The 26,778-nt window shown below is 56.1% G+C and overlaps 1 protein-coding gene and 1 long non-coding RNA gene across 4 annotated transcripts in view; both read left to right on the forward strand.

Annotated features, from left to right (window-relative positions):
• Positions 1–11,446, forward strand: part of CHST8 (carbohydrate sulfotransferase 8) — a 113,299-nt gene extending 101,853 nt beyond the window's left edge. For all 3 annotated transcript variants that reach the window (XM_001489047.5, XM_070222861.1, XM_070222860.1), the window contains exons 3-4: positions 9,284–9,321; positions 9,886–11,446. In XM_001489047.5, the coding sequence (XP_001489097.1) occupies positions 9,284–9,321; positions 9,886–10,989 (1,142 nt within the window). In that variant the 3' untranslated portion in view covers positions 10,990–11,446. The remainder of the gene's footprint in view (positions 1–9,283; positions 9,322–9,885) is intronic.
• A 2,662-nt stretch (positions 11,447–14,108) lies between these two features.
• Positions 14,109–17,978, forward strand: LOC138916031 (uncharacterized). The gene is made up of 2 exons (XR_011422670.1): positions 14,109–15,017; positions 16,604–17,978. It is a non-coding gene; the product is annotated as an uncharacterized lncRNA (long non-coding RNA).
• The last annotated feature ends 8,800 nt before the right edge of the window (positions 17,979–26,778 follow it).

Genomic DNA, 26,778 nt, shown 5'->3' on the forward strand with positions numbered 1-26,778 from the left:
ACACATCCTGAAGGCGGCGAGAGCTGGACCGATCATTATCTTGTGGCTGCGCCACCGCGGTAATGAGGCTGCCCCGCTGGCGGTCTCTGATGGCATGACTGGGTTCCAGTGAAGAAGAGCCTGTCGCGGGACCGGGCCAGTCGGTGGTGTTGGCACTTTTCCTGCAAATAGGCAGCCCCTCGGCGGGGCCACCTCAGCCGACTCACTCATTCTTATTCCCTGGTAACCCCCAGTGGGAATTCATCAATATTTAAGCCAAACTAGGCCCCTTCCTGCAGAACTGGCTGGAGAGAGTCACCAGGTACCCTAACAGCCAAACGGGCGGGGTGGTCATCATGTCTGTCCCATGTGACCTGGCCACGGCCACTCAGAGACCGAGCTGTGGCCCCGTGGGCTCTGGACAAAGGCAGGACTCAGGCCGAGCCTGCTGCCGGGCCTTCAGGTAACGGGCTGCCTCAGCCCTGCTACCTCTGCTCTGAGAATTGCTGGTCCTACCCCCTCACTGGGCCCGGAGAGCCACTTTGGGACGTGCTCCTGCACACGTGTGTCCACCTTGGCTCGTCCCCTGCTTCCCCTCTTCCATCTGCCCTCTGGACGTCTACACTTGGGAGGCCCATAGACATCTCAAACTCAACAGGGATCTGCCACGTTTCGCAGGAACTGGACCAGCGTCCACCCGCTGCTCAAGCCGGAAACCCGAGCCTTCCTCTTCTGCTGCCGGTCAGTCTGCAGGAGCTACTGATGCAGCGGCCGGCAGGAGCGAGCTAGCTTGTACCCGCCCCCAAGAGCCCGACAGCACGTTCACATCAGCAGCCTGAACTCTGCCGTGGTGGGAGTATTTACACCACAGAAATCAGCAAACACTGCAGATTAGGCCCCACCCCCACCGCCTGGCCAGGGAGCCAGCTGTTAAACATTTACCAGCACACCACCCTGCTGGTTAGTCCTTCTTCATGTCTTCCTCCACTTTCTGCCATCATCCCGTGGGCCAGGCCTTGGAGATCCCCAGCCTGGACAATGGTAGCGCCCGCTGACCAGCCTCTGCTTCTGTCTTCATCTCAGAATGGTCCTTAAATTCAAAATAACTCCCATCTTGAAGTCCTCCTCGGCTCCCCTTGAGCCTTAGGAGATAAGATCTAGTGCCTTCGCCAGGACCATAAGGCCCCTTGCTTGCTGGTGCCTGCCAGGCTCCATCGTCCTGCCATTTCTTGACACCCTTCATTCTCTACATGCCTTCATCCCATGAGCCCTGCTCTCCTGGTGCAAGTCCACCAAGCTTTGCCAGGACCCTCATTACGCTCAAGTGTCAGTGAATTGTCACTACCTCAGGGAGACCTCACCTGGTGCCCTGGGTTTGCTGACACCACCCATCTCATGCTGCCTGCTGCATCCTCCGTTGCTGCCATCACATGGAATTGCTGTTCAGTGCTTCACTTCCTTGCTAGACCCATGAGGGCAGGGGCTGCAACTGTCCCATTTGTGGCCAAGACACTGTCACCAGTGCCAGAGACACTGCCTGGCACATACGGTGCTCAGTCAGCGTGGAGCGGATGCTCAAATGGTGTTGGACAGTGAGACTGTGTTCTGCTGCCTGGTCTTCTTGCTGCCAACGTACTGCAGGGGAGGCAGAGACGGGCACTGCCAGGGACTCCGTGGCTTTGCTGGCGAGTGTCACACACTTAGTTCTCGCTCATCTGCAGCAGCATTCACTAGCTCCTGCTTCTTAGCCTTCCAGGCCCAAGTGTGTTGGAAGAATATGTGAAGGGAAGAAAAGGCATAACCAGCTCTAAGCCACGTGCTGGGTACTCTCAGAAACCATACACGGACATGAATACACACTCCCCACCCAGCATGCACCACAGCACACAGCAGGAAGCCTGTGCGTGCACAGAGAGTGGTGTGATGCCTTCCTTAACATGTGTGGTGTAACATAGCATAAGACATACCAGGTCCTGTTCCATGCAACATGCACACGTCGGGGTGCAGTGCACAGCACACGTGTGCTGGGGTCACACACACTCCCTGGACACAGTGGGAGTCACCCCAGGCTCTGACAGAGTAAGAGTTGAGGACCCCTCCCCATGGACAGGCAGGCACTTGGAGGGATGCCCAGGGACATCCCCTCCAAGTGATGGGCAGACGGGTGGGTGTGGAGTGGCAGGACAGCTGCTGGGTTCACAGACCGGCTCACCGGCTGGCTGGCTGACTGACAGGCAGCTGCAATGCTCCCCTCTGACAGCTCCAAGGGAATTCACAGCCAAGGCTGAGCTGACAGCGAACCACCCACTTGAATCGTGGATCCTAATCACAGGGGCGAGGGAATGGAATCGCTAAACAAAACAAGTAGCTGTCAGAGCCGTCGGGTGCCCATCAGCCCGAGACAGGAAGATTCCTGCTCTCCTCCCCTGTGGACAGGTCCCAGAGTCCCTGCGCTGGTGTGGGAGCCAGGCTCAGGGAAACTCAGCTGCTACGAAGGTAACAAGGTGATGGGAACACCAGGAACTGGTAGCTTCCATCCGAGGGCTCTCTCTCTGCCCAGCACTGTGCATGGTTTCATTTGCACATTATTGAACCTGCAAGATGAGTATTTTTATCCCATTTTATAGATGAGGAAACTAAGGTTCAGTGAGGTCAAGGGATTTGTCCAAGGTCACACAGCAGTGCTCTCATGCTCTCTTTTTTTCTCCTTTTTAAATATACTGACCCCTTGAAAAGCTATGCCTCACAGTAGCATCTCCAGGTGAAGGGAGAGAAAGCCCTTGCTCTGGTCTGGGCTAAAGGTCGGGGGTCATTGTGTGACCCCACTATGAATTTGGTTGTCTCCAAGCAACGTTAGGAAGCCCAGCCACAGAGGCTGAGGATGAGGAGAGGGCCCTGTGGGCCCCCACCGCCCTGCCCAGGAGCATGTCTGACCTGACTCCCGCCTCTCCCTGAGGTCCACACTCTGACCGCAGAGCCACCTTTGGCTTCCAGGAGCAGCCGGCACCTTTGTCCGGGGTAGCCCGGCTGCCTGGCACCCCATTTCCCTGCCCTTGGCCCCGGGGGCGGCAGAGGTGGGCGCAGCTGTGCACTGAGGCCCTGAGTCCAGGCTGCCCTCTAATTGCTGAGTGTGTTTAAACTTCAGTTTTCCATCTAATCTGCATAAATTAACAGTCTGCCCCGGTGAAGGGAGCAGCTCATAGGGAGGTGGTCAGAGGCTAATGGAGGGTGCCCCTCCAGGGGCAGAGCCTGAGCTGTGGCAGAAGAGCCAGAGGAGGTGTGGCCACCATGAGGCCCAGGAGCAGGCGCTGGCCTGGCGCCTGAAGGTGGCAATGGGAGGCAGCCAGCTGGGTGTGTCGTGGCTCTGACGACACAGACCCCACAGCCGGGGAAGGGTGGGCAGACTCTCAGCCAGGGCAGCTCCTGTCTGCATCCAGCTCCTCGGCCGCCCAGACACACAGACCCTTCCCAGGGTGCCAGGCTGAGCTGGAGAAGCCCCTGCCCGGGGGTGGTGGTCTCCAGCCAGAACCCTGGGCCTTGCTTTTGTGGGGAGAAGCCCAACACCCATCCTCCACTCCAGGGCCAGCTCTCAGTGCAGGCAGCTTCAGCTTTTCCACAAGCATTTATTGAGCTCCTGCTGTGTGCCAGGCATTGTGTAAACTCTGTCTGACACAGACGAACATGACACGGTCTCTGCCCCAAGAACATGGAGAACTGCCACAGGCCCTCACTCCCCGCTGGATGACCCAACCCAATAGGGAAAGTGTTTTCTCCCCTCCTCTAGGCTGCCCTGCCTTGCCTTCAGAGTGCTCTTAAAGTCCCCTAAAGTCACATCACCCCTGTTGAGAGTTGAATTGTGTCCCCTCACCCAAAAATATGGTGAAGTCTCCAACCCTAGTTCCTGTGACTGTGACCTTATAGGGTCTTCGCAGGCGTAATCAAGTTAAGATGAGGCCATCGGGGTGGGCCCTAATCCAGAATGACTGCCGTCCTTCTAAGAAGAGAAGAGACAGACACACAGGACAGCCACGTGAAGATGGAAGCAGAGATTGGACTTAAATTGCCACAAGCCAAGGAGCATCTGGGGCTGCCAGAAGCTGGAAGAGCAAGGAAAGATCCTCCCCTAGGGGTTTCGGAGGGAGCACGGCCCTGCTGGCACCTCTATTCAGACATCTGGCCTCCGAACTATCAGGGAATCAATTGTCATTTCAAGCCAGCCAGTTTTGTTGTACGTTGTTACAGCAGCCACAGGAAACTCATACACCCCCATGATGGTTAATTTTATGTGTCAACTTGACTAGGCTGTGGTGCCCAGATGTTTGGTCAAATGCCAGTGTAGATGTTACTGTGAAGATGTGTTTTAGATGTGACTAACATTTAAATCAGTAGACTGAGTAAAGCGGATTACCCTCCATCATGTGAGTGGGCCTCATCAAATCAGTTGAAGGCCTTAGGAGAAAAGACTTAAGCCCCCCAAGGAGGAAGGACCACTGCCTCCAGACCGCCCTCAGACTCAAGCTGCAGCATCAGCTATTCCCTGGGTCTCCAGTCTGCTGGGCTGCCCTGCAGATTTTGGACTTGCCAGCCCCCACCATCGCATGAGCCAGTTCCTTAAAATAAATCCGCCCCCCCCCATATATATATGCCATGGGTTGTCTCTCTGGAGGCCCCTGACTAATGCAGCCCCTCATTCAGAAAGCTTCCATACTTCCTGTGGAGTGGGGCCTGGCAGCCCCTGCAGGGCTTTCTCCCCTCACCAGTGGGCAGCACACCCACCCTGGCGTGTTTTCTCCTGCCAGCATCCCTGCTTCGCACCTGTGGCCCATCGCCGCTGTGCAAGTCCCGTACACTGGCCACCGTGTGGGGCTGCCCCATGGCATGGATGCCTTCCCACAGCACACGCATTAGGGGCAGCAGCTGCTTCTTTCTAGTTGGGATGTGGAAACACAGGGCAGGGCAGCAGCGTTCGTCTGACCAGCTGTGACTGCCAGGGAATCAGGTGGGACTGATGCCTGGACTCAGACACAGTGGAGGCCTTGCCATCAGGGTCTCCCCTGGTGCGGGCCAGCCTGAAACCCCTGGCAGTTTCCTGGCCTGATGGGCAGCATAAGTGGACATGCGGGTGGATGGCACAGATGGGTGTGGCCATGCGGGCTCAGCTACTAGAAGGTCCAGGACACAGAAAAGGAGCCAAGGCAATTCAGCTCAGTGCAGGACACTCCGGGATCCAAGGACCACGAGTCTGAAACTCCACCCAGGGCAGGGACTTTAGACTTACATCCATGCCCATGGCCTCTCCTGGCCCCTTCAGTTCTGTTGCATCTCTGCCCCTCTTTGTGGGTCTGCCTCCTTCAGGACAGCCCTACCGTGCCCCAGGCCACAGTGTTCAAAGTGACAGGACCCTCTCCCCACTGCCTGTGAGGGCCTGGGGCTGCTATTTGAACAGCCAGAGTGGCAGTCATTCTCAACGTGATCAACCTGGTGCTGGGGGGTCAGGGGCTCATGAGGCTCTTCCAACCCTTTCTAGGCACTGGGGTCCTGTTTTGATCCATGTCAGTGTTGCCTTTCTACACAGCCTGGCCAAAAGGCTAGTCCTTAGCCCCCACCCCAGTGGGTCCTGGGCATCAGGGATTGGGGCTTTTGAGTTGAACCCAGCAGCTCTCCCCTCTGTGACTCAGACAGCCCATGTGCCAGTGAGGCCCCCTCCCCAGCTCTGCCCCAGCCCCAGGCTGCACGGCCTGATATAAGAAACTGGCCTCGCACACCCTTGTCGGCCTTTGCCTCCCTTTGGCGGGTAACCAGGAAGCTTTTCAGCCAAACGCTCAGAAGGAAATCTTCAGCCAATGAAGAGTTCACAGCGTGGAACACATTTGGCAGTCCCCATAACTCACGCCCTGTTTATTCTCACTCTTATCGTATTGCATGTGTTTCAACCGCTCTACGAATGTCATCTGCCCAGAAGGAGAATGTGGTTGTTTATTTCCTACCGTGCAGGGGGATGGAGCTCCCTTACAGATTGTTAATATGATGCTGAAAGGAGAGGACAGGTAACTCAGACACTGAAAGTGGAGCGTCTACTGACCTTGACTGACCTTGGATACCCCTGTCTTGGGGTGGGGGTGGGGGAGATGGGAGGCGTGTGGCAGCGTTGGTGACATTGGATGGAAGAGGAGGCTGGGGATTGTGGCTTGTGTTCCTCAGCAAGCCCACTGATTTTATTCTAGGTTATACTTTTATTTGGGGGCTTGAGAGGGGCCAATATTGAGGCCAAGACTTCCCCGCCCCCGTCCCGCCAGTCTCCATGGCACGGGTTTCGGTGCCTCCTGGTGGCAGTACCTTCCTCCTGGGTGCCGCAGAGGCAGGGCCCTTAGCTGCCCTTCCCTGGGCTCTCCATGGAGCTGTTCAGCGTCCTGAAGTGCAGTCTGCAGGGGGATGCGCAGACTCTGTCTCATGACGCCCAAGGCTTTTGGCCTTCGCTTGCTCAGAGCTGGGGCTGGTCTTTGCTTCCGCCTTTATCCAAGCAGTGCATGGAAAAGCAGCTCCTTCCACGGGAAAAGTAGGGACACTGGGCCCGGAAAGGGCGAGAGCCCATGACATTTCTTTCGTTAAGTTTCTGTCTTTATTCCAAAGTGGCATGTGGGATAGGGTCAGTCTTTGCCCAATGAGCTGCCGCCATAAGTTTAAGGGTCAGGAACACACAGCTTGTGGTGAACTCGGGCTCCACATAAGATCTGTTTTTGGGTTTTCCACAAGACAACGTTTCTTTTCAAAGGGGGTAACTGCAGCCAGGTTGGCTTTGTTGGGCAAAAGTGGCCAAGAGGTCAGGAGACTGACCCGGCCCTGGGTTCTGTCCAGCAGGGACACTCTCTCCAGGTTGTGCCCAGGTTCCAGCCCAGCCAGCCTTCAAGTCAGGCAACCTTGGAAACTCCCGGGCTCAGTGCCCTCCTGTCCAGTCTGCACAGATAAAATGGGACAGACCCCACAGCCCACTCCCCTCCAGGCTGTGGGGACAGTGCAGGTGGGCAGTCACAGCTGTAGAGGCTGCAACCTTGATAAGCACATCCTCATCCAATTCTGCCAGCTGGCAGGATGCCTTTTGTAAGTGGCTCCTCAGTCCCAGTCTTGGCCAAGTCTGGCACGACTCATTTGCTCCAGAAAAGGAATATAAATAAGTGCCATTGCACCTTGACAAGTTGACAGGATTGACAAGCAGAGTAAATCCCATATCTGAGACTCGGAGGAGGCGAGGTGATTTAGCAGAGCCAGCTGCCGTCACCAGAAGAAAATAATTAAGGGAACCTGGCAGTGTGGAGGAAAACTGAGTGTGCAGAAAGTCCCTTCTGGAGAAGGGATCTGTGATCATTGGCTGCACAGAAAACCCGCACGTGCCAGAAAGAAATGAGCACAGAAAGCTCATGCTGGGGACAGCTGCGGTGAAGTGGACCAGGAGGAACGGGGGCGGGAGGCGTGAGGGCGGCCAGCAGGAGGGAAGTGGGCTCTAGGCTGAGAGGGGGACCCTGGTGAAGGGCTTAATTCTAGAAGGCTCTGATCTCAAGGTCAGGCACCCACTGCTCACACCCCGTACCCTGAGGGGTGCAGCCAGTTCTATGTGGAGCTTCCCCTCGGCCTCCGTGGGAGAGTCTGGAAGGCCTGTCTCAGACTCCCTCACATGCAAACACATGCACATAAGCTTGGGAATGCCCAGCAAAATGTGGACACTCCGCCCTTTGCCCACGGAAAGGCACACCCCTCTTCCCAGCCCAAAGGGATAAAAGAGCAGTGTTGCAGCAGAAGAAAGATGCAAGGTGCCCAATTCTGCCTTCGTTTCCGCCTCTTTGGGGACTTGAGGAAGGTCCCAGCAGGCTCTGGGAATTTAGGCTTTTCAGCCCTGGGGTGACCTTGCGTCCCCACCTCCTCACTTGCTGATGAATGAAGGAGATGTGTGGCCACATCCTGAGGCAGATCAGTATGGGGCCAGGGTCATAACAGTGGCTGAACCTGTAAAACTGGACCTCACGGAGAAATTGGCAGAGTCCCTGGATCAGGGACAGAGGACTTGGATGGCCCCTTGCCAGCTGGGCTCCAGCCACTGGACCTCTGCCGAGTACACAGAGACAGTGTGGGAAGCACTGGGCCTCCAGAACACCCCCCATCCCCAGGCAGCATCCAGAACTCCATCAGGTGTAGTCAGACATAGTGCCCCATCATGCCAGCTGGAAGTTCTAGCTCTCCGCTTGCTTAAGGGGTAGCTGGTTCTGATCGTGACCTTGGCTTTTGGCAAAGCCTCAGAGCAGAAGCATCCACTTTCAGGGCACAGGAGCAGGAAGAGTCCTGGATGCCTCCACGGCCAAGCACAGACAGAGGAAGGAGGCCCAGACTCTTAGTTTCCCCCAAAGGAAATCCTCTTGTCATCCTAGGACCTTCCCCCGAAACAGACCAAACCAAGTATGAAGCAGAATCGTCTCTGGCCAAAGGTTCACCTCCCCACTGCTTGTTACCCTGGGTGACCCTGGCCCCAGCCTAGGCAAAGGGCCTCCTTAATGGGCAGAGCAGACATTCTGGAGTGTGGCCAGAGGGGCACTGATTTCTCTCCACCTTACCCCAGTCACCATGAGTGCCTGTTGGACAATCACTCTGTGCCTGGGCTCTGCTCATCCCTTTGGATGAGCGGGATGTGGTCAGCTCACACCCAAAGCCCCAGGGCCAGCTGAGAAGGCCAACACTGCAAAGTGAGTGGCTAGATTAGGGAACTTCCTATAGCAAGTGGGGAGGCCTCAGTCTGAGGGGAAGGAGTATGTTCCACTCCCAGGCCTGGTGTGTGCAAAGGTGTGGGTGTGCGGGTGTGGTATTCCAAGTGCAGAAAGTCCACATTGAGTAGAGCCAGGGCAGGGCCGACAGGGCATAGAGAGAGGATGGACAGAGCTTTCTGGAGGATGCTTTCTCTTGTGACTTAATGACAGCGTGAGGTGGGGAGTGGGCTGTGAGGTTCCTGGCTGCTCCACTGGGCAGGTGTATGGGCACACCTGAGCAGGGTGCCTTTCAAGACTTAGGTTACCTCAGAAGGTGAGACATAGAGAAGGGAGCATCAGCTGGGAGCCGGTGGGACCACATCTTTGCTGCACCCCCACATTCCCTGTGGGTAAGGGAGCAGAGGGGCACTCCCAGTGAGCCATGCTCCTCCTCCCTGCTCCCCTGAACTGCCTTTTCACAGAGCCCACCCCAAGTGCCCTCCGGATCGGGCACCCACAGTCAAGAGCCCGTAAACACTTCCACTGCTAACACTGTCCTCTCTGTTGCTTTTCAGGAATAAAGTTCAACGTCAGGCCTCAGCAGCCCCACAACGTGAGTTCTGGGAGTCAGATAAATCTCAGCACCGGCAGCCTGGGGAAGGTTGGGGAGGGCAAGGAAGAAAATTTGGAGCTCACATTAAATCCATTCTTGGAAAGAAAAATGTGACCAGTCCTTCCCAGGAGCCTTGGGAACAAAGCCCGGGGCACTGGACCCATGAATTTCCCTTTCCTGTTGGCTGGCGGCTTTGGACCATGCTAATGGGCACAATAAATCTGAGCCAGCCTCCTTCCGGCCACCAGCTCCCCGGCCCCTCCTCACCCCTGCTTGCCAGACAGAGGTTCCTGGGAGGCCTGCGCCATCTTGTGGTCGAGAGGACACCTGCACCTCAGACCATGCTCAGCTGAGGGGAGAGGGGCCTGCAGGGGCTGGACTTCCAGCTCAGACCAGAAGGGTCACATCCTGCAGGGCCCGCCTGTCTCTCTCTCTCCTTCACCCAGTAAAACTCAGGCCACAGAAGGGTTCAGGGACTCTGGCCAGGGTGAGGGTCTGGCCTGTAAGACCCTCAGTGCGCAGCTGTCCTGTCCACCCTGGTAACCATTTCTCTCCTTGCCCTAGGACCTCCCACCAGGCAGTCCCCAAGATGGTGACTTTAAGGCACCCACAGAGAGCGTCACCCGAGACTTGCCCAGCCGGGCCCCAAGGGGCCTCAACCTGCAGCCTGCCCAGCCTCAAGGCCACCTAAACATGGGGGTCCATCTGAGACCCCGGCAGCGCCGCCGGCGGCTGCTTATCAAGAAAATGCCGGCTGCGGCTGCTATCCCGGCCAACAGCTCGGCTGGTACCTTTGTCCGTCCAGCGCCCCGGGCCCTGGACGGCCAGTGGGTCAGCCTGCATCAGAGCCAGGAGGAGCGCAAGCGGGTGATGCGGGAGGCGTGTGCCAAGTACCGGGGGAGCAGCAGCCGCAGGGCCGTCACGCCACGCCACGTGTCCCGCATCTTCGTGGAGGACCGCCACCGCGTGCTGTACTGCGAGGTGCCCAAGGCAGGCTGCTCTAACTGGAAGCGGGTGCTCATGGTGCTGGCAGGGCTGGCCTCATCCACCGCGGACATCCAGCACAATACCGTCCACTATGGCAGCGCCCTTAAGCGGCTGGACACCTTCGACCGCCAGGGCATCCTTCACCGCCTCAGCACCTACACCAAGATGCTCTTTGTCCGCGAGCCCTTCGAGAGGCTGGTCTCTGCCTTCCGCGACAAGTTCGAGCACCCCAATAGCTACTATCACCCCGTCTTTGGCAAGGCCATCCTGGCCCGGTACCGGGCCAACGCCTCTCGGGAGGCTCTGCGGACGGGCTCCGGCGTGCGGTTCCCCGAGTTCGTCCAGTACCTGCTGGACGTGCACCGGCCCGTGGGCATGGACATCCACTGGGACCACGTCAGCCGGCTCTGCAGCCCCTGCCTCATCGACTATGACTTTGTGGGCAAGTTTGAGAGCATGGAGGACGACGCCAACTTCTTCCTGAGCCTCATCCAGGCGCCGCGGAACCTGACCTTCCCGCGGTTCAAGGACCGGCACTCGCAGGAGGCGCGCACGACGGCGCGCATCACCCACCAGTACTTCGCCCAGCTCTCGGCCCTGCAGCGGCAGCGCACTTACGACTTCTACTACATGGACTACCTGATGTTCAACTACTCCAAGCCCTTCGCAGACCTGTACTGAGGGGCGGGGCCACTCACGTGTCCGGGGGCATCCCACTTTCCATGATTCTCAGCCCTGAGCTGAGATGTACCCAGAGCAACAGGTCTTTGAGGGCATGAGGAACCGTGGCTGCTGGCCACTCCACTGCCGGCCCTTGGTGGGGGACAGAGGTCCAAGCCTTGGATGGGGACCCTGGCCCTTGTCTCATACCCACTTCCTCACTCCTCCACTGAGAAAGATGCTTGGCGGGGGGGGCTGGACCCCAGGAGTCCCAGCTGCCCACACCCAGCTCAGCCAAGAGTCACAATGACCAGGGAAGTCTGCGGCCCAGAGGACGTGGGCCCCAGCGGTGAGGGATTTCCTGCCGTCCCTTAGCCATTGCCTTGTACCAAACCACACGGTTTGCAGCTTTTCTATGACCCAGGGGGAAGGTTCCCTCGGAATGAGGTTCCAAATAAAGCACATGGTTTCCAGAGCAGCAGTGTCTGCACTCTGTGTGTTGGTGTGGGAACACGGGGGCCCTGCCGGGTACTGTCTGGAACCCTCCCTCCCTCCCCAGGACGGCCTGAACCAGGTGACTGCAGGCTTTGCAGGGAAGCCCAGGCAGGAGTGGCCTCTGTGACAGGAGCAGAGGACCTGGTGGCTCCCATTCGGGGCCAGTGGCACACCTTGCACTCAGGCCCCTGAGGCCAGGGCTTGGTCAACCAGGTACCAGCCCATTCATCCCAAAAGAAGATAGACCTGTCCCCCTGGGAGCCCATTGGGGTTCCTTCTTGTCAGCCCATTTTTTGGGGTGCCCTCTGAGAACTGCCAGAGTAGTGACCAGCTCTCTGGGCAAGCTGCCATTTGGGGCTGTCACTGGGGTCAGTGGGGCACTGCATGTGGGTCGTAGTGGGTGTGTGTGGCATTTCCGGGTGGGGGGTGATGTCATCCCTGGCTTTCTCAAGCAGGTAAGCAGGGCGCTGGCCCAAAGCTGTCCTCTGCAGACCCCCTGACCCTGGCCTTGATCCCTGCCTCCATTCACCTGACAAAATCAGCTCAAAGCAATCAGGATTCACCCCCTCCCCCACCTCCAGTGAACCAGCTCTGGGGGAGGGGGAGGAGAAGCTGTGGAGGAAACGTCTCCAAAAACATACATTTTCACACACAAAAATGGTTCTGAACTGGTCAAAAGCCAGGGTGGTTCTGAGAAGTCTCGGGGAAAGTGTGTGTAGAGTTTTAAATGTGGGCGTAACTGTGGCACTTTGGGAGTCTTTTTGTAATGGGAAGTGCTCCCTGACTGTTTCTGGGGGTCTGTCTGTCTGCCTGCTTTTGTGTCTCATCTCTCTGTCACCCCGTGTCTGCCAGGAGCCTGCTGCACACCCGTCTGAATCTTCTGCGGGTTTCTCTGTGGATCTCTCCCAGGAGATTGCTCTCAATCCATCCCCACTTGCTAGGAGAGATGCTGCCAGACCCTGAGGAGGAGATGCTGCTAGTCCCCAAGAGGGACATGCTGGGGATCCCAAAGCGGACATGCTGCTGGATCCCAGCCAGGCTCACACTGGTGTGAGCTGCTCCATCTCTCTTTCTGCCTCCATCATGGGCTCTGGAAACTTAGCAAGGTGGAACAAGGAGTTGAGGCTGCGTCTTGCCTGCCTGGGTCCACATGCATCCAGGAACCCTGAGGAGGGTGAGGCCTCCCCTCAGGTCCCAGCTGGAGTGGCCTGGGCCATCTGACAGAAGGAACCCAGAGGGGTGGGAGGAGGCTGTGGTCAGGGTCTGAGGGACGAAGGTTGGAAGGCAAATGCCGGGAGGCTCGGAGAGGCTGACCTGCACTCAGTGTGAGAAGAGGCAGGGAGGGGCCTAGATAATGATACCCCAGGAGCAGCTGCCCCTGGGCTGCGGTGTCACAAAGACAGAAGTCACAATGCAGAAACAGTGTCTCACGGGTGCATTTGGCAAAGCCTGAGGAAGTGTCACCGGTCATCTGCTCAGCGAGCGGGACACCTGAAAGCCCAGCTGGGGCAGCCTGCAGGGCGCCTTCACCCACTGCTGCTGCTCAGAGACAATCAGGATTGCCCTGGGACCATCTCCCACTGTGTGAGCACGTGCGTGTGTGTGTGTGTGTGTGTGTGTGTAATGGAGGGTAGGAAAAGACATCTTTATTGGTGCCATCTCTCAGAAACAACCAGACTTGAGTTGGGCAGATGTACACACACAACACATCCATCAAAGAGGGGCTTTCCTTCTGTGTGGTGACAGCAGGAGACACGGGGTCCAGGCAATGACCATGATCACCACTTTACGGCCCCCCACATGACCTCCAGAGGCCCAGCCTTAAGGCATCACCCTGAATCCACTGAAATGGTGCTAGACCCAGCTCCAGCCCCCAACCCCAGCCTCAAGCTTCATATAGCCCTAGGGCTTGGGGACAGTGGATTTAACGGCCAACAGAGGAAAGTGTGTGTGTGTGTGTGTGTCTGGGTGGGGGGGTGGGGGTGAACATGTGAGTCTATGTGTGTGTATGTGTACATAAGTCATGTGGTAGGTGTCTGTCTTATGGGCATCTGTGTCCGGGGTGAGGGGAGTGTGTACACGTGTGTGAGCCTGTGTTTGTGTTGGGGGACCCTCTCGTGCTGTTCCCTCCTCTGCCCATCCCTGCCTCATTTCATCTGCTCACCACTTTGTAGGTATAATCTGGAGGGGGATGTCTGGGTCAGGGACCCAAGAAGGGGCCACAGGCTCTTCACAGGGGTCAAGCAGGCCCATCAAGTAGGGAAATAACTGCCAACCCCTCAGCTTGGTCCTCCTAATGGGGGCCTCCCTGAGGCCTTTGCCCTCGGGGTGGCTGAGACCTCCCCAGATGGGAGGCTTGCTTTCTGAGTGGAGAAGAGAATAGATGTCCCCCAAACCCAGGGTCCCCACTGGGGCCTGTGAGCCCCAGAAGCCCTGGAATGCCCTGGGGAGATGAGATGTGAGGCCCAGCCAGGCGGTCAGGTGTGAGATCCAGGCATCCCCGGCCCTCCTTCTCCCCACTGTCCCCACAGGCCTGGCTGCCCACCCAGGGGCCCAGGACAGAGGCGGGCAGGCAGTGAGTGGAGGCATGGCCCTCCAGCACCCCCACCTCCCCTCCAGGGCAGCGCCTATCTGCCAACTTCATCCTCATGGTTAGCCCCCTTTGGTGGGGTCAGAAGCCCCGGAAGAGCCCCAAGGCTGGGAGGTGGTCTGCCCACACTGCCCCATCTCCTCTTAGCCCTCTCCTCTCTGGGGCGCACCCGCGGCTAATCAAGGGCATTGCCTCCTGGCATCTCCCCCCAGCCCACCAAGTGCAGCGGGACCTGGAGCTGGGCACAGGGGCCTTAGGAATGGACAGGTGGTCTCCAGGAGCTTGGGGCGACAGTGCGGTGCTGAGCAGGGCTGAAATAATGCTGCCCCATCTCTGAGGACCCCATGCTGATGGGTACAATGACCCTGGATGAGGAATAAACAGGTGCCCTTGGGGAGCGCCAGGGAGCTGCCCCTGGTGTGGAGAGAGGACAGAGTGTCTTAGTCCTGGCTGCTCTCGCTGGAGGGATCCAGTCCACTAGCCCAGGCTAAGGGGAAGGGCTGAGGGAGCCCCGGGCTCTGGTCCCTTGGGCTGGCCTGGCCTGGCCTGGCCTGGTCGGGCCCCACGGGGAGGGCTGCACTGCTCCCTGACTCTTCACACTGCCCAGAAGGGCCCTTTGCCCAAGAGTATCAGCTGTGTGACTGCAGCAGAGGGTGGCCAGAGGTCTGGCCAGGCTGGGGCCACCTGAGAACTGAGGCTCTTGCCCCCTCCCCCACCCCTGGGCCGGCCTCCGGAAGGGAGGGCTGGAGAGAGTAGGCTGGAGGGCTGCTCCAAGAGCTCTTGAAACCTAGAGCAAGGGTCAGGCTCAGGAGTCAGAAGTGAGTCATTCCAAACCAGGAGGCCTAGGGTATCCCAGGCTGAATCAAGCGCTCCTGATGGCTGTTGCGGTGCTGGCCGTTCCCCTGCGTGGCCTGATAGACCTCTCCCAGCCTGCTGACCATGCGTGCCACGCCCGACTTTATAGGTGAGACGACTGAGGCCCAGAGAGGGTGGCGCAGAGCTGCACAGCAACAGGACCGGGAGCTGGGATACGCCTCAGGCAATCCAACTGGGCCCCCTCACACTTGGGCCTCCCCTCCCCTCCCCTCCCCTCCCCTCCCCTCGGCGTCGGTGCGGTCCCCAGCAGGGCGCTGGGGGCGGGCGCAGGTCTCCGCGGGCAGAGACAGCACTCGGCCACCAGGGGGGGCTAAGTCCTCGCTCCTGAGCAGCGGCCTGGGCTTCCCCGGCCGGCCCACGAGGTGGCAGCCGCCCCCCGACTGTGCAGCTCCAGACGAGGCGGAGCATCCCCAGCCTCCCACCCCCGTCGGCTGTGCTCTGCTCTCTCCTTCCCAGCCATGGGGTCACCGAGGCCCCGCCTTTCCAGCTCTATCTCGGGGCAGACCCTGGAGGTCCCTCTCAACCCACCAGCTCCAGAGGACCCACCTTCCCTAACAGCAAGGCCCCCGAACATCGCCAGCGCCCCTCAGCCCTCACATGGGCCTAATGGGGCGGTAAGGTCCCAAGAACCCCTCACAAGCACACACTGGTCGGCAGGCAGGACACAGAGCACGGAAGGGCCAAGGTCACCAGGGATGTGTGGGGAGCTGCCTCCTCCCCTGCCGGCTTCGCTCTCCTCTTTGGCAAGCTCAGACTTGGGGTACATTCTGATCCACCTTACGGCCTTGTACATCGCTCCTGCTGTCTCACTCCCTTGACAAACTCCAACCCTGTGACCCCTCCAGCTGGCCCCTCGGCTGCAGGAGGAAGGGCCCCTGAGCTCTCCTCGCACTTGGGATCGCAAACCTCAGAGGGGCACCATGAACCTGCCGGCGTTGTCCTCCTCTGTCCATGAGGATGACATCAGACCTTCTGTGACTTCAACCACAACACGCACACACACCACACACACTCACACAGGCAGACATGCCCCCACACACAGATGCATAGACACACACACACCCATCCTCGCAAATACCCACGCAGGCAGAGAGACACAGAGACACAGGTGCACATGGCCGTGCAGACACACACACACACACCTGTGACACACACACAAGGTGCACATGGACACAGGCAGACACACATCTACACATACACACTCAGACACACGCAGAACCGTGCGCAGCTCATGGAGTGCCCCTTACAGCAGAGAAATACAAGGGAAGGATCAGAAAGCCCCTCGCTGTTGTGGGTCACATTTATGCTCCTTCTGCAGTGACCCTCTGCCCTTTCCAGGGGTCACCCCCTCCACTCACTCTTGGATCCCCAGCCCGTTGTCTCTTCCTCAAAGACATCACTCATGCACTGCCCCCCCTCTCCTGGGTCCTCAGGCTTCCCCATTGAGCCCCATCGTCACAAACGAAAGCGCGCCAGCCCCTCAGGCGCTCCAGCTCTTGCCCCATTTCTGTGCCTGCCTTCCAGCAAAACGTAACCTGCAGGCACCCGCCCCCGCAGGCCTTTGACCGGTGAATCTGCCGTGGTTTGCCTGCCAGTCCTGCCACCCACGCAAACGGCTCGAATCAGCGTCCTCAACTATCCCCAGATCTGAATTCCAGACACTCCTCCATCCAGGTCCCCCAGGACGAGCTCCGCCAGTGTCACCCCGCTGTGCCGCTGGACCGCCTCGTTCACACCTGCAGCCCTGACTCGGGATCCCCGCGGCCATCAGCCTCGCCCACGCCTGCGCCGGTGTGTCTGACGGCACCTCCACTTCTCGCGTCCCGCGGAGCCTCACGTTTCCCTGCCTCAGGCCTTCCTCCGCAGGCTTCCGTCTCAGCCCTCCTTCCCTGGGTCCCACCTGGACTGCTCCCTTTCCCACATGTCATTCTCTCTGCCCCCCACATGTACCCTGAATCTGGGTACTTTTCTCCCTCTCCGGTGCCTTACTCTTAACCCAAGCCACTGTCATCTCCACCTAGGCTCCTGGAGCAATAGTAAATAATTACAATATTTATTGGTTTACCAGGGACTCTGCTAAGCATTTCATCTGTATCAGCCTGTTTAATCCTCACCACAACCCTGTGAGCTGGACACTATCTTTGCTTACAGATAGGGAAACTGAGACACAGAGAGGTTAAGCGATTTGCGCAAGCTCACACAGCTGTTAGAAGGATGTTCCAGGATTCAAACCCTGGCAGTTTGGCCCTGGTGACCCACAGAGTGCTGTCTGGCTTCTCATGCACGGCAGAGAAGGTCAGAGCTGGGCTCCTCCCAGGCACCTGTGGTGGAAGGAGGAAAGGGGAAAGAGACACGGTGGCCCAAGGGATCTAGGAAGCAAAGTGGGAGTTGGGAATCTGTGACCTTGGACTTAGTGTGGTTTCCTATGGTGACAAGGACAGAAGTGGCAGAGGAGGTGGGGAATGTATGGCCAAGATGGGCAGAGGGAAAGATCACTGGACAGAGAGGACCTCAGTTCCAGATCTTGTAGATAAGCCCTGTTCCACAGACCTACCCTCTTCAGCCTCCTCTTGGGTCCAAAGACACCTTCATCCTACGCTCTGTCTGCACCCAGTCCCATCAGATCATGCTTGTCGCCTGCCCACTCACCTGCTTGTGCCCTGGGACAGCCTGTGTCTGCCACCTGTGGCTGTGTGCGTGTGCTCCGTGACAGTGCCTGCCCAAGTGCCTGGGGAGGCGCTGGTTGCCTGGGCTTCATCTTAGGCCTCTCCTGGGGTGCAGAACCTGGAAGCAGGGTTGGGGGAGCCCCAGGGCTGCTGACGCCTGGAACCTGCTCCTGGAGAGACCCAGGAGCTCGGAGGGCGATTCCCACAGACCCGGGGAAGGGAGGCCGCCAGGTAGGCTGGGACAGGAGGGAACGCTCCATCCTTACTCTCCAAGCCGATGTGCTGAATTTTACTTTTCCTTTTATTTATTTCTTCTTCTTAAATCCTGTTTCTCTCCCTGAGGCATCTAATCTATTATTTAACATTGGATTGTGCGATTGAAACTCCCAGGCAAATTGAAAATTATTTGTGTTTGAAGTTTCAGGCATGAAGCTGAGGCCGCCGTTTCTGGGAGATCCTGGGAACCCGGGTGAAGAACCCGCAGCCTGCTCCTTAAGAGGGCTGGGCCGAGCAGGGCTGGGGGTCCACAGGCCCAGCTCACCTGGCCCGGCTTCTCCCAGGCCTCGCGCCCCCGGAGCCCACAACTCGGGGGTCATTAATCTCCACGCGGCATTTCACTTGGAAAACGCTGTCAACACCTCCCACTGGCCAAAGTCCTTGCAGGCTGAGCAGGTGCAATCAGTCACCGGCCTGGCGCCCACCCTGGGGAAAGGCCTCGGTCACAGGAGAATTAATGATATCGGGACAAGGGCTCGCCATCATTTTTCAGGGGTTGGGCTCTCTGTGGAATTGCAGCCAGGGTTGCCGGCCTAGTGCGGTCCCTGAGGAGTGAACCCAGGTGGATAGGGACCAAGGGGCGGGGCTCAGGGTGGGGCTGAGGGGCCCTGGCCTGGGGAATGCAGGGATGGGCCTTCTGGACCCCAAGTGGGTACCCCAGCGCTGAGAGGGCGTGTGACCCCACAGGGCTGGCTCCGAGGAGGCAACTCGGGAGCCCCCTTGTGGTGGAGTGGGTTTGAGCCCAGGGCAGTGTGCACAGACCTGGGTGTGAACCCCTGCAGCACACATGTGCGTGGGGGGGGGGGGGTGGAGGGGCATTCACAAGGCCAAGTAGAACCTTGTAGGCCGTGACAAGCAGATTGGATTCTGTGCTGAAAACAATGAGGCGCCGCTGAAGGGCTTTGAGAAAGGGGGTAACATGATCATGTTTCCACATCAAAAGAGAGCAGTAACGCGGTAGGGAGGCCATTGGCCTGCTCCCACTCCGCATTTTCTGCGTGGTCACATGAATCAGGTGCTGTGTTAGGCTCTTTGAACACTTGTTGATGGCACACGTGAGCTCCCTGCCCGAGCCAGGGCCTGGCATCCGGGACCACAGGGAGGCAGGGGATTCCCCACATGGCCCTCGGCCACCCAGACTGGTCACAAGAGCGTCTGCTGTCCCTGCAGGAACCCTGGGAGGGGCAGGGTCTCAAAAGATGCTCCTGGACCAGCCTGCTGCCAGCCCCTGCCCTGGCAGCTGCTCGGACTCTGACATTGCTCCCCCTCAGCCCCTCAGCCCGGCACCCTGGGCCTTTTGTGCAGTGACAACCCCCTTCGCCACCCTGCTGTGTCCACCAACATCTCAGGCCCTGCACACAGTGTCAGGCACCAGGACTGAGTTGTTAGATGCACTTACCTATGTCACCTCCCTTCCTCCCACCTGTGCCCCAGAGCCAGGTCCACATACCCAGCCCAGACCACGGCAAGGGCCCAAAGGGCCCGTGTTGACACGCTCATATTTAGCGTAAATACAACTTTGCACTGTACAGAGGATGCATCGTCTTTTCAGAGGCCCCTGGAATATATATAAAGGTTTGTCACAGATCACACACACACATCTCAGTTTCCAAGGAAGGAATGTGAAACCCACGTATTTAGACAACAATGACAAGACTTGGAACAGCTGGAGCCTTTTGGTACAAGTGTAAGAAACCCATCGGCACCAACCTCAGGTAAGGACCTTGTAAATCCGGTAAGATGGGGACACTCAGCTGGAATGCAGGAGCCCAGGGCCCTGAGTGCCACTTCTCTCTGTCAGGCTCATCTCTGCCTCCTCTGCAGGCTGTTTCATGCTTCTCTGTCCCACTGAGGACCCACTTTCTCTGCTCTTTCTGGCAGAAATGCAGGCAAGGGGCTCACTGTGGGCCCTGCTCCCCAGGGAGGAACTGGTCCCTTTGTTCTCAGGCCCAGTCCCAGGGAAACTGGGGGGCCCAGCAGTTCCCTCTCTAGAAATCTGTCCTGCAGAGACTCCAGGCAGGGAGACAAGCATGTGTGTGGAAATGGTTCACTGCAGCAGGATGTGAACTCTCCATGGCTGGAAGCAGCCTAAATACCCATCAGCAGGGAAATGGATAGACAAAGCGACCCACTCATGCCACCAAATATGATGCACCCACTGAATTAAGAAAGCAGTAGTTCCTTTCATTCATTTACTCAACAAATACCTTCTGAGAACCTCTCGTGTGAGACCCACTGTGCTCAGTGAAGAGGACACAACAGTGATCAAGAGCAAAGCCCATCCCTGCCTTGCAAAGTTTCCTCTACCTGGGGAGTCAGACTCTAATGAAGTAACAACTGCAGCCGTAGCATCATGACCTTCAAAGGGCTTCAGTGGAGATGACCTTGGCAGGGAAGTCAGGGAAGGCTTCCCAGAGGAAGTGGTGATGGAGCCAAGATCACGACAAGTGGGAGAGGAAGGGAAGAGCATGTGCAAATGTCCTGGGGTGAAAGATTGTGTGGCCAGGCAAGGGACGGAAGAAAGTTCCTGGGGTTGGAGCAGAGGGGCTGTGGTGGATGCCATGATGCGCCACCCAGATCCCCTTCAGGAAGGACAGATTTCCAGTCACTGGGGTGCTGCTGGCAGACAGCCCTCCACTGCCAGTACTCTTAAAGGATTGTCCGTACTAAAGACAGCGGCTTGCCCAAGGTCACACCACACCCACTGACTATCCACATGGAAGTAGAAAGGCCCAGTGTCCTCACTCAACAATTCTGAACGGTCATTCAGCTTCAAATCTCCACACGCATTGACAGAACAATGGCCCCCCCAGAGAAGTCTGTGTCCTAATGCCCAGAATTTGTGAATATGTTAGTTTACATGTCAAAAGAGATTTTTCAACTGTGATTAAGGATCAGGAGATGGGGAGATTATCCTGGATTATCCAGGTGGGCACAGTGTAATCACAAGGGTCCTTATATAAGGGAAGCAGAAGCATCAGAGTCAGAGAGGAGACGGGACAATGGAAGCAGAGATTAGAGTGATGGAAGAAAGGAGCCACCAACCAAGGAATGCAAGAAGCCTCTGGAAACTGGAAAAGGTAAGGAAATCCGTTCTTCTGGAGCCGCCAGAAGGAACACAGCCCTGCTGACCCGTTTGAGACTCTGAACTCCAGAACTGTCAGACAATAAATTTGTGTTGTTTTAAGCCACTAAGTTCGTGGCTATATGTTATAGCAGCCACAGGAAACTAACACAGCATCAGAGCCCAACGTCCCCTCCACCTAACCCTGCTTCCTTCCCCTCATTCCACAAGCGTGGGTCCTGGGGGCCCTCCCTAATGACCTCTTGCATGCTAACGAGTTCCACTTCCCAGGGAAGCAGTGGGTGATGAGCAGGCAGACAAAGATGCTGGGGTGGGATTTCGGAGTAGATGCGCCCATCTCGCCTTCGTGGCCAGAGTGGTGGATGGGACGCAGGCAGCCTCTGCCACAAGGTGACCGTGCAGTCATTAAAACTCACCACTGGTGAACTGGGATGGTTTACCATGGAGGGAAACACCACACTGAGGATAGGGTGTTCAGGTCCTTGAGAAATATCAGGGGAAAGCGAAATCAGTGGCATTAGGCTAAACTTGACTAGTACTTTGAGGACAGATCACAACAGGCGGAGAGGAGTTGAGAGCTAAGTGTGAAAGGCAGAGGGCCTGGTGACAGCACATAAGGAGGGGCTGAGTCCTGTCGCCTGAGCGCAGAGAGAGCTGAGGCCCTCAGAGGAGCCAGGTTCCGAGGAAGGTTAAACAACCTGAGTGGACCTGCCATGCCAAGGTCATGCTCTGGTTGTGAAAGAGAGGCACCCTGACATTTCAGGTGAGATATCTGACTCGATGCACCCCCAAATCTTAAATCCCAAGGTTGCCTTGAACCCGCTGAGCCTGCAGAAAGTGGTCCATTCTTCTCTATGAAGGGCTGATGCTCCCCCATTCCTTGAAGAAATGCAGAGATCTCTGCTCTGTGAGTTGGGGTCCAGCCCCTCCAGGATCTGCCCTCACCTCCCCTTCTGGCCACTAGACTTGTAATTAGGGATTGAGTCACACCATAACTGGGCCAGAGGAGGGCTGGGTTTGGAAGGAAAGGAACTATAGCCCAAATGAGCTACAGTCCATCCCTATAGCCCACAGGTGCAGGCAGGATCTGCGAGAGCACAGGCGGGCCTGGATTCTGAAGGTGCTTGGTTCAAGGTCAGGCGGCGGGTTGGGGAGGCAGGGTTAGCTACATGAGGTTGAAAGAGATTTGTAAGTTTATCTATGAGAGCACTTTCCTGGGATACAGGATTCAACATCCTAGCAAGGACTACAGGAGATGGTGCAAAAATGTTGTTAGGATGAGTCTTAGCAGCATAGAAACGGTAATGGCCCATACTTTTAGAAATGCCAGATTTTTTGTGTTAAATGGTGGAAAAGCGTATTAAAGGTCTCTGTGAAGCGGGCAGCTGGAGCGAATGTTCTAGGTAAGGCCAGGAAAAGATGGTAGAGGACTGTGTTCTTTGGGAGGGCCCAGTGGATACACCACTGACAAAAGCTTCAGGGAATATCTCGGTGAGGGGAGCGCCAGCCTCATTAACAGGGTAGGAGATGGCTCGCCTCTGTAGGCCAAGGCTGCTGGTAGGAAAGGCTCTCATGGCACAGGGACACTAAGAACAATAACGGCAAGAGATCCCCACAAACCATAGAGGGCTAGTGATATTTAACCGTCAGAAGCAAGGTGGATACAATTACTGTAATGAGTGGTCAGGTCGGAGTGGCAGCCAAGGTGGCCTAGCCTGCAGAGTCAAGGAGCGGGTCAATAGGACAAGGTGTTCCCTGGGGGCAAAGTAGATGGGTAGCCAACAGATGTACTAGTCAATCTGTACAATCAAAGAAATCAAGGATGGATAATCAGGAGCCCCAGGGCAATCCTCACAATGGTTCCTTGCCCGGTTTCCCGACTTGAGCCAGTTTTCAGACCAGGAATCCAGTGACTGAAGGAGAAGTCAAGCCCCCAGGATGAGGCTGTGACACCAGAGCAGGAATATCTAGTAAACACACCCTGTCCTTCTCCAAAAGGTCCAGTGGGGAAAGAGGTACCCAAACCAGTCTAGGACCATTGATATTGATGCATCGAGATCTGACGTCTCACGGTGGCCCTCCATCAGCGTGGGGCGGGTGGGGCCGGGTAATTAGTGGAATGCTGGCCTGGGTCTGGCTTACAGTGGATCCAGTGGAGATTCACCCAGTGGTCATTTTCCCACACCCCAAATGAGTCATTAGAATAGACATACTTAGTTGTTGTCACAACTCCCATATTGAGTCGTTCGCCCATAGGGAAGAGATTTTGCAGTCCTCCAGGCAAAGAAGAAGCCTCTGAAAGTGCCCTCTGCCCCTTCCAAGAAAGTAAATAAAAAACAATATTGCGGGGCTAGCCCCATTGGCTTAGTGGTGAAGTTTGGCGTACTCTGCTTCAGCAGCCCAAGTTCGCAGGTTCGGATCCCAGACGCAGACCTACACCACTCATCAGCCACACTGTGGCAGTGACCTATGTATAAAGCAGAGGAAGATTGGCATGGATGTTAGCTCATGGCTAATCTCCCTCAAGGAAAAAAAGAGGTGAATGTCAGCTCAGGGCAAATCTTCCTCACCAAAAAGACCAAAAAACAAAAAAACCCAATATCGCATCCCAGGTGGAGAGGGGGGTGGCAGATATTGGAGTTACCCTTTAACATGGGTAGTGGTCCTCATTATAGTACTGTTGAATTGACCAGTTTGGCCCCTGCAAAACAAGACAGATCCTGGAGGATGACCGTGGACGACTGCAAACTCAGCCAAATAGTAGCCAGATTACAGCTTCTGTGCCAAATGTGGCACCCTTGCTAGTGCAAATTATGATGACCTCAGCACATGGTATTTGGCCATTGATCTGGCAAATGCATTACTTTCCATGCCTGTCAGAAAAGAGGATCCAGAACAGTTTGCATTCAGTTGCTATGGATAACAGTATACATTTACAGTCTTGCCCCAGAAATATGTTAACCTTCCAGCCTTCTATCCAATTATGGGCCCAAAAGGTCTGATTGACTGAACATCCTGTAGAATTTCACATCTGTCTGCCACATCAATAACCTCACGCTAGTCAGAATGAGCGAGCAAGAAGTGGCTAGTACATTGTGGGCCTCGGTAGGACCCATGCTCTCGAGGGCGGGAGGACAAGCCCAGTGAAGTTTCAGGGGCCACTCAGATCAGCAAAAATTTTAGGAGCTGCAGTGGTCTGGGGTGTGTCAGGACAACCAAAGGAAAGGACAAATAATGGCATCTTGTCCCTCCCACCTCAAAGGAGGAAGCACACGTGTGGTAGGTCCCTTTGGTTCTGAAGGCATGGTCCATATGTAGGGATACTCCAAACCACATATGAGGAGGCATGAAAAGCTGCCAGCCTTGAGTCAGTCCAGAGCAGGAAAGGGATTTGCAGCAGGTCCAAGCTGTTGTGCAAGAGGTGCTGACTTGGGCTGTATGACCCAAAAGGCCCTATGGCATTGGAGGCACCAGTATTGGGAAAAGGCACCATGTAGAGTTTTTGGCAAGCCCCAAAGAGAGAATTACAATACAGACTCTTAAAGTTCTATCACTAGGCCATGCCATGTGGAAAATTAGAAATCTTTTGACAGGCAGTTCCTGGCATGCTGTGGGCCCTGGTATAGATGAGTACCTCACCGTCACCATGGGACCCCTAATGAAAATGGAACCATGATTGCCTCTCTTAGTCCATTCAGGTTGCTATAACAAAATACCATAAACTTAGTAGTTTATAAGCAAAAAATCTTTATCTCTCACAGTTCTGGAGGCTGTGAAGTCCAGTCCAGGGTCATGGCACCAGCACGGCTGAGGGAGGGCCCTCTTTCTGGTTCATAGCGGTGCCTTCTTGCTGTGTCCACACATGGTGGAAGGGTCTGGGGATCTCATATCACTTACTTACTGTAAGGCATTAATCCCTTTTGTGAGGGATCTACACTTAAGACTTAAACACCTACTAGTACCATCATCTTTGGGGGTTAGGATCTCAACATATGAATTTGGGGGGACACAAACATTCAGACCATAGCACTGCCTGTGATGAGCTGAGTTCTCTCAGAGCCACCAAGTCAGGTCAAGTGGACCCAGCAGCTTTCATTATCAGACAGAAGTGGTGCATCCAGGACCAGGAGAGAGCAGGATGAGAGGCCACAAGCAAGATGTGTGTGCGGGGAGCCGAGACTCCCTTGTTACCCACCACTGCTGCACTAAGGCCCCTCCTTGACTCATACCTATGGCCACGTGGTGGGGAGTATGATCGGCTGATGAAAGAGGGAAACACCACAGTTTGGTTCACAGAAGTGTCAGCTTGGTATGTGGGAGCAAGTAAAAAATGGATGGTGTCTGCACTGCAGCCCCACTCAGGGGTGGCCTGGAGAGATGGCAGTAAAGTGAAGTCCTCCCAATGGGTAGAGCTCTGGGCAGTGCACCTGGTCATCCACTTTGGTGGACAGAGAAGTGGTCTGGGTCCCAGAAGGAGAACAATCAGAAGATAGGGCAAGGCTGTCGGGGCAGTCCTGTGGATGGGACGTGGCACAAAGTATGACGCTCACTGTCTCACATGTCAACACTCATTAGGGTGCACCCATCATGGAAGAGGCACTGAACAACCAAGTCAACAGAAGGACTTGGTCAAGTGACATCAACCAGCTTCTGTCGTTGGCTTCTTCCCAGCTGGTGTGAAGAGCACATGAAAGGCGTAGCCATGGCGGAGGCTGCGAAGAGGTCCAACAGCATGAGCTCTCACTCGCCAAGGCCATCAGCTACTAGTGAGTGTCCAGTCCTCCAGCCAGAGAGCCCAACGCTGTCCCAGACACAGTGCCATTCACTGAGGGCACCAACCAGTCACCTAGTGGCAAGGTGACCACACTGGATCCCTTCATCCTAGAAGGGACAGTAATCCACTTTGTCAGGAATAAACATGTATTCAGGGTACAGGTTTGCCTTTCCTGCCCATAGGGCCTGAGCCAGACCACCATCCAAGGACTTACAGAGTATCTGATGCTCCAGCACAGGATCCCATATAACACTGTGTCAGATAAAGAAGAAACTCTAGAGCAAAGGAGGTGAGAGAATGGGCGCATGATGGTAAGAGGCACTGGCCGTATCGCTTTCTGTGGCAGCCCAAATCTGACAATCTGGTAAAGCAGTGGAAGGGCCTGTTACAAGCACAGCGAAAGTGCTGGCTCAGATGTGATATTTTGCAAACATGTGGTGCCATTCTCCAGAGCAAAGTGTATACTTTAAATCAACAATAGGTTGACGTGAGTCTACCTATGTGTGGTAAGCAGAATAATGACCCCTTTCCCCAAAGGTGTCCATGTTCTCATTTCAAGAACCTGTGACTGTGTTCCCTCACATGGCAAAAGAGACTTGGCACATGTGATTAAGTTAAGGATTTGAGATGGGGAGATGATCCTGGATTATCTTGGTGGGTCCAACATCCTTGTAAGTGAAGGCGAGGGGTAGGAGAGCGTCGGAGTGGTGCGGTGGGAGAAAGACTCAAGCAGCTACTGCCAGCTGAGAAGGTGGAAGGGAGCCGTGAGACAAGGAACGCGGCCAGCCTCTAGGAGCTGGAAAGGGCAAGGAAATGGATTGTCCCCTAGAGTCTGGAAGGAATGCAGTCCTGTGTACACCTTGATTTTTAGCCCAGTGAGACCTGTTTCAGACTTCTGACCTCCTGGACTATAAGATAACAAATTTACCCTGTTCTGACTCACCAAGTTTGTGGTGATTTGTTACAGCAGCAATGGGAAACAAATAGACTCTGTCATAAGTCTGGGGACTAAGACGTGCAAGTGAGAGTGTCCTGCTTCCATCAATCC

This window comes from Equus caballus, chromosome 10 (genome assembly GCF_041296265.1).
Source record: "Equus caballus isolate H_3958 breed thoroughbred chromosome 10, TB-T2T, whole genome shotgun sequence".
NCBI classification, from domain to species: domain Eukaryota; kingdom Metazoa; phylum Chordata; class Mammalia; order Perissodactyla; family Equidae; genus Equus; species Equus caballus.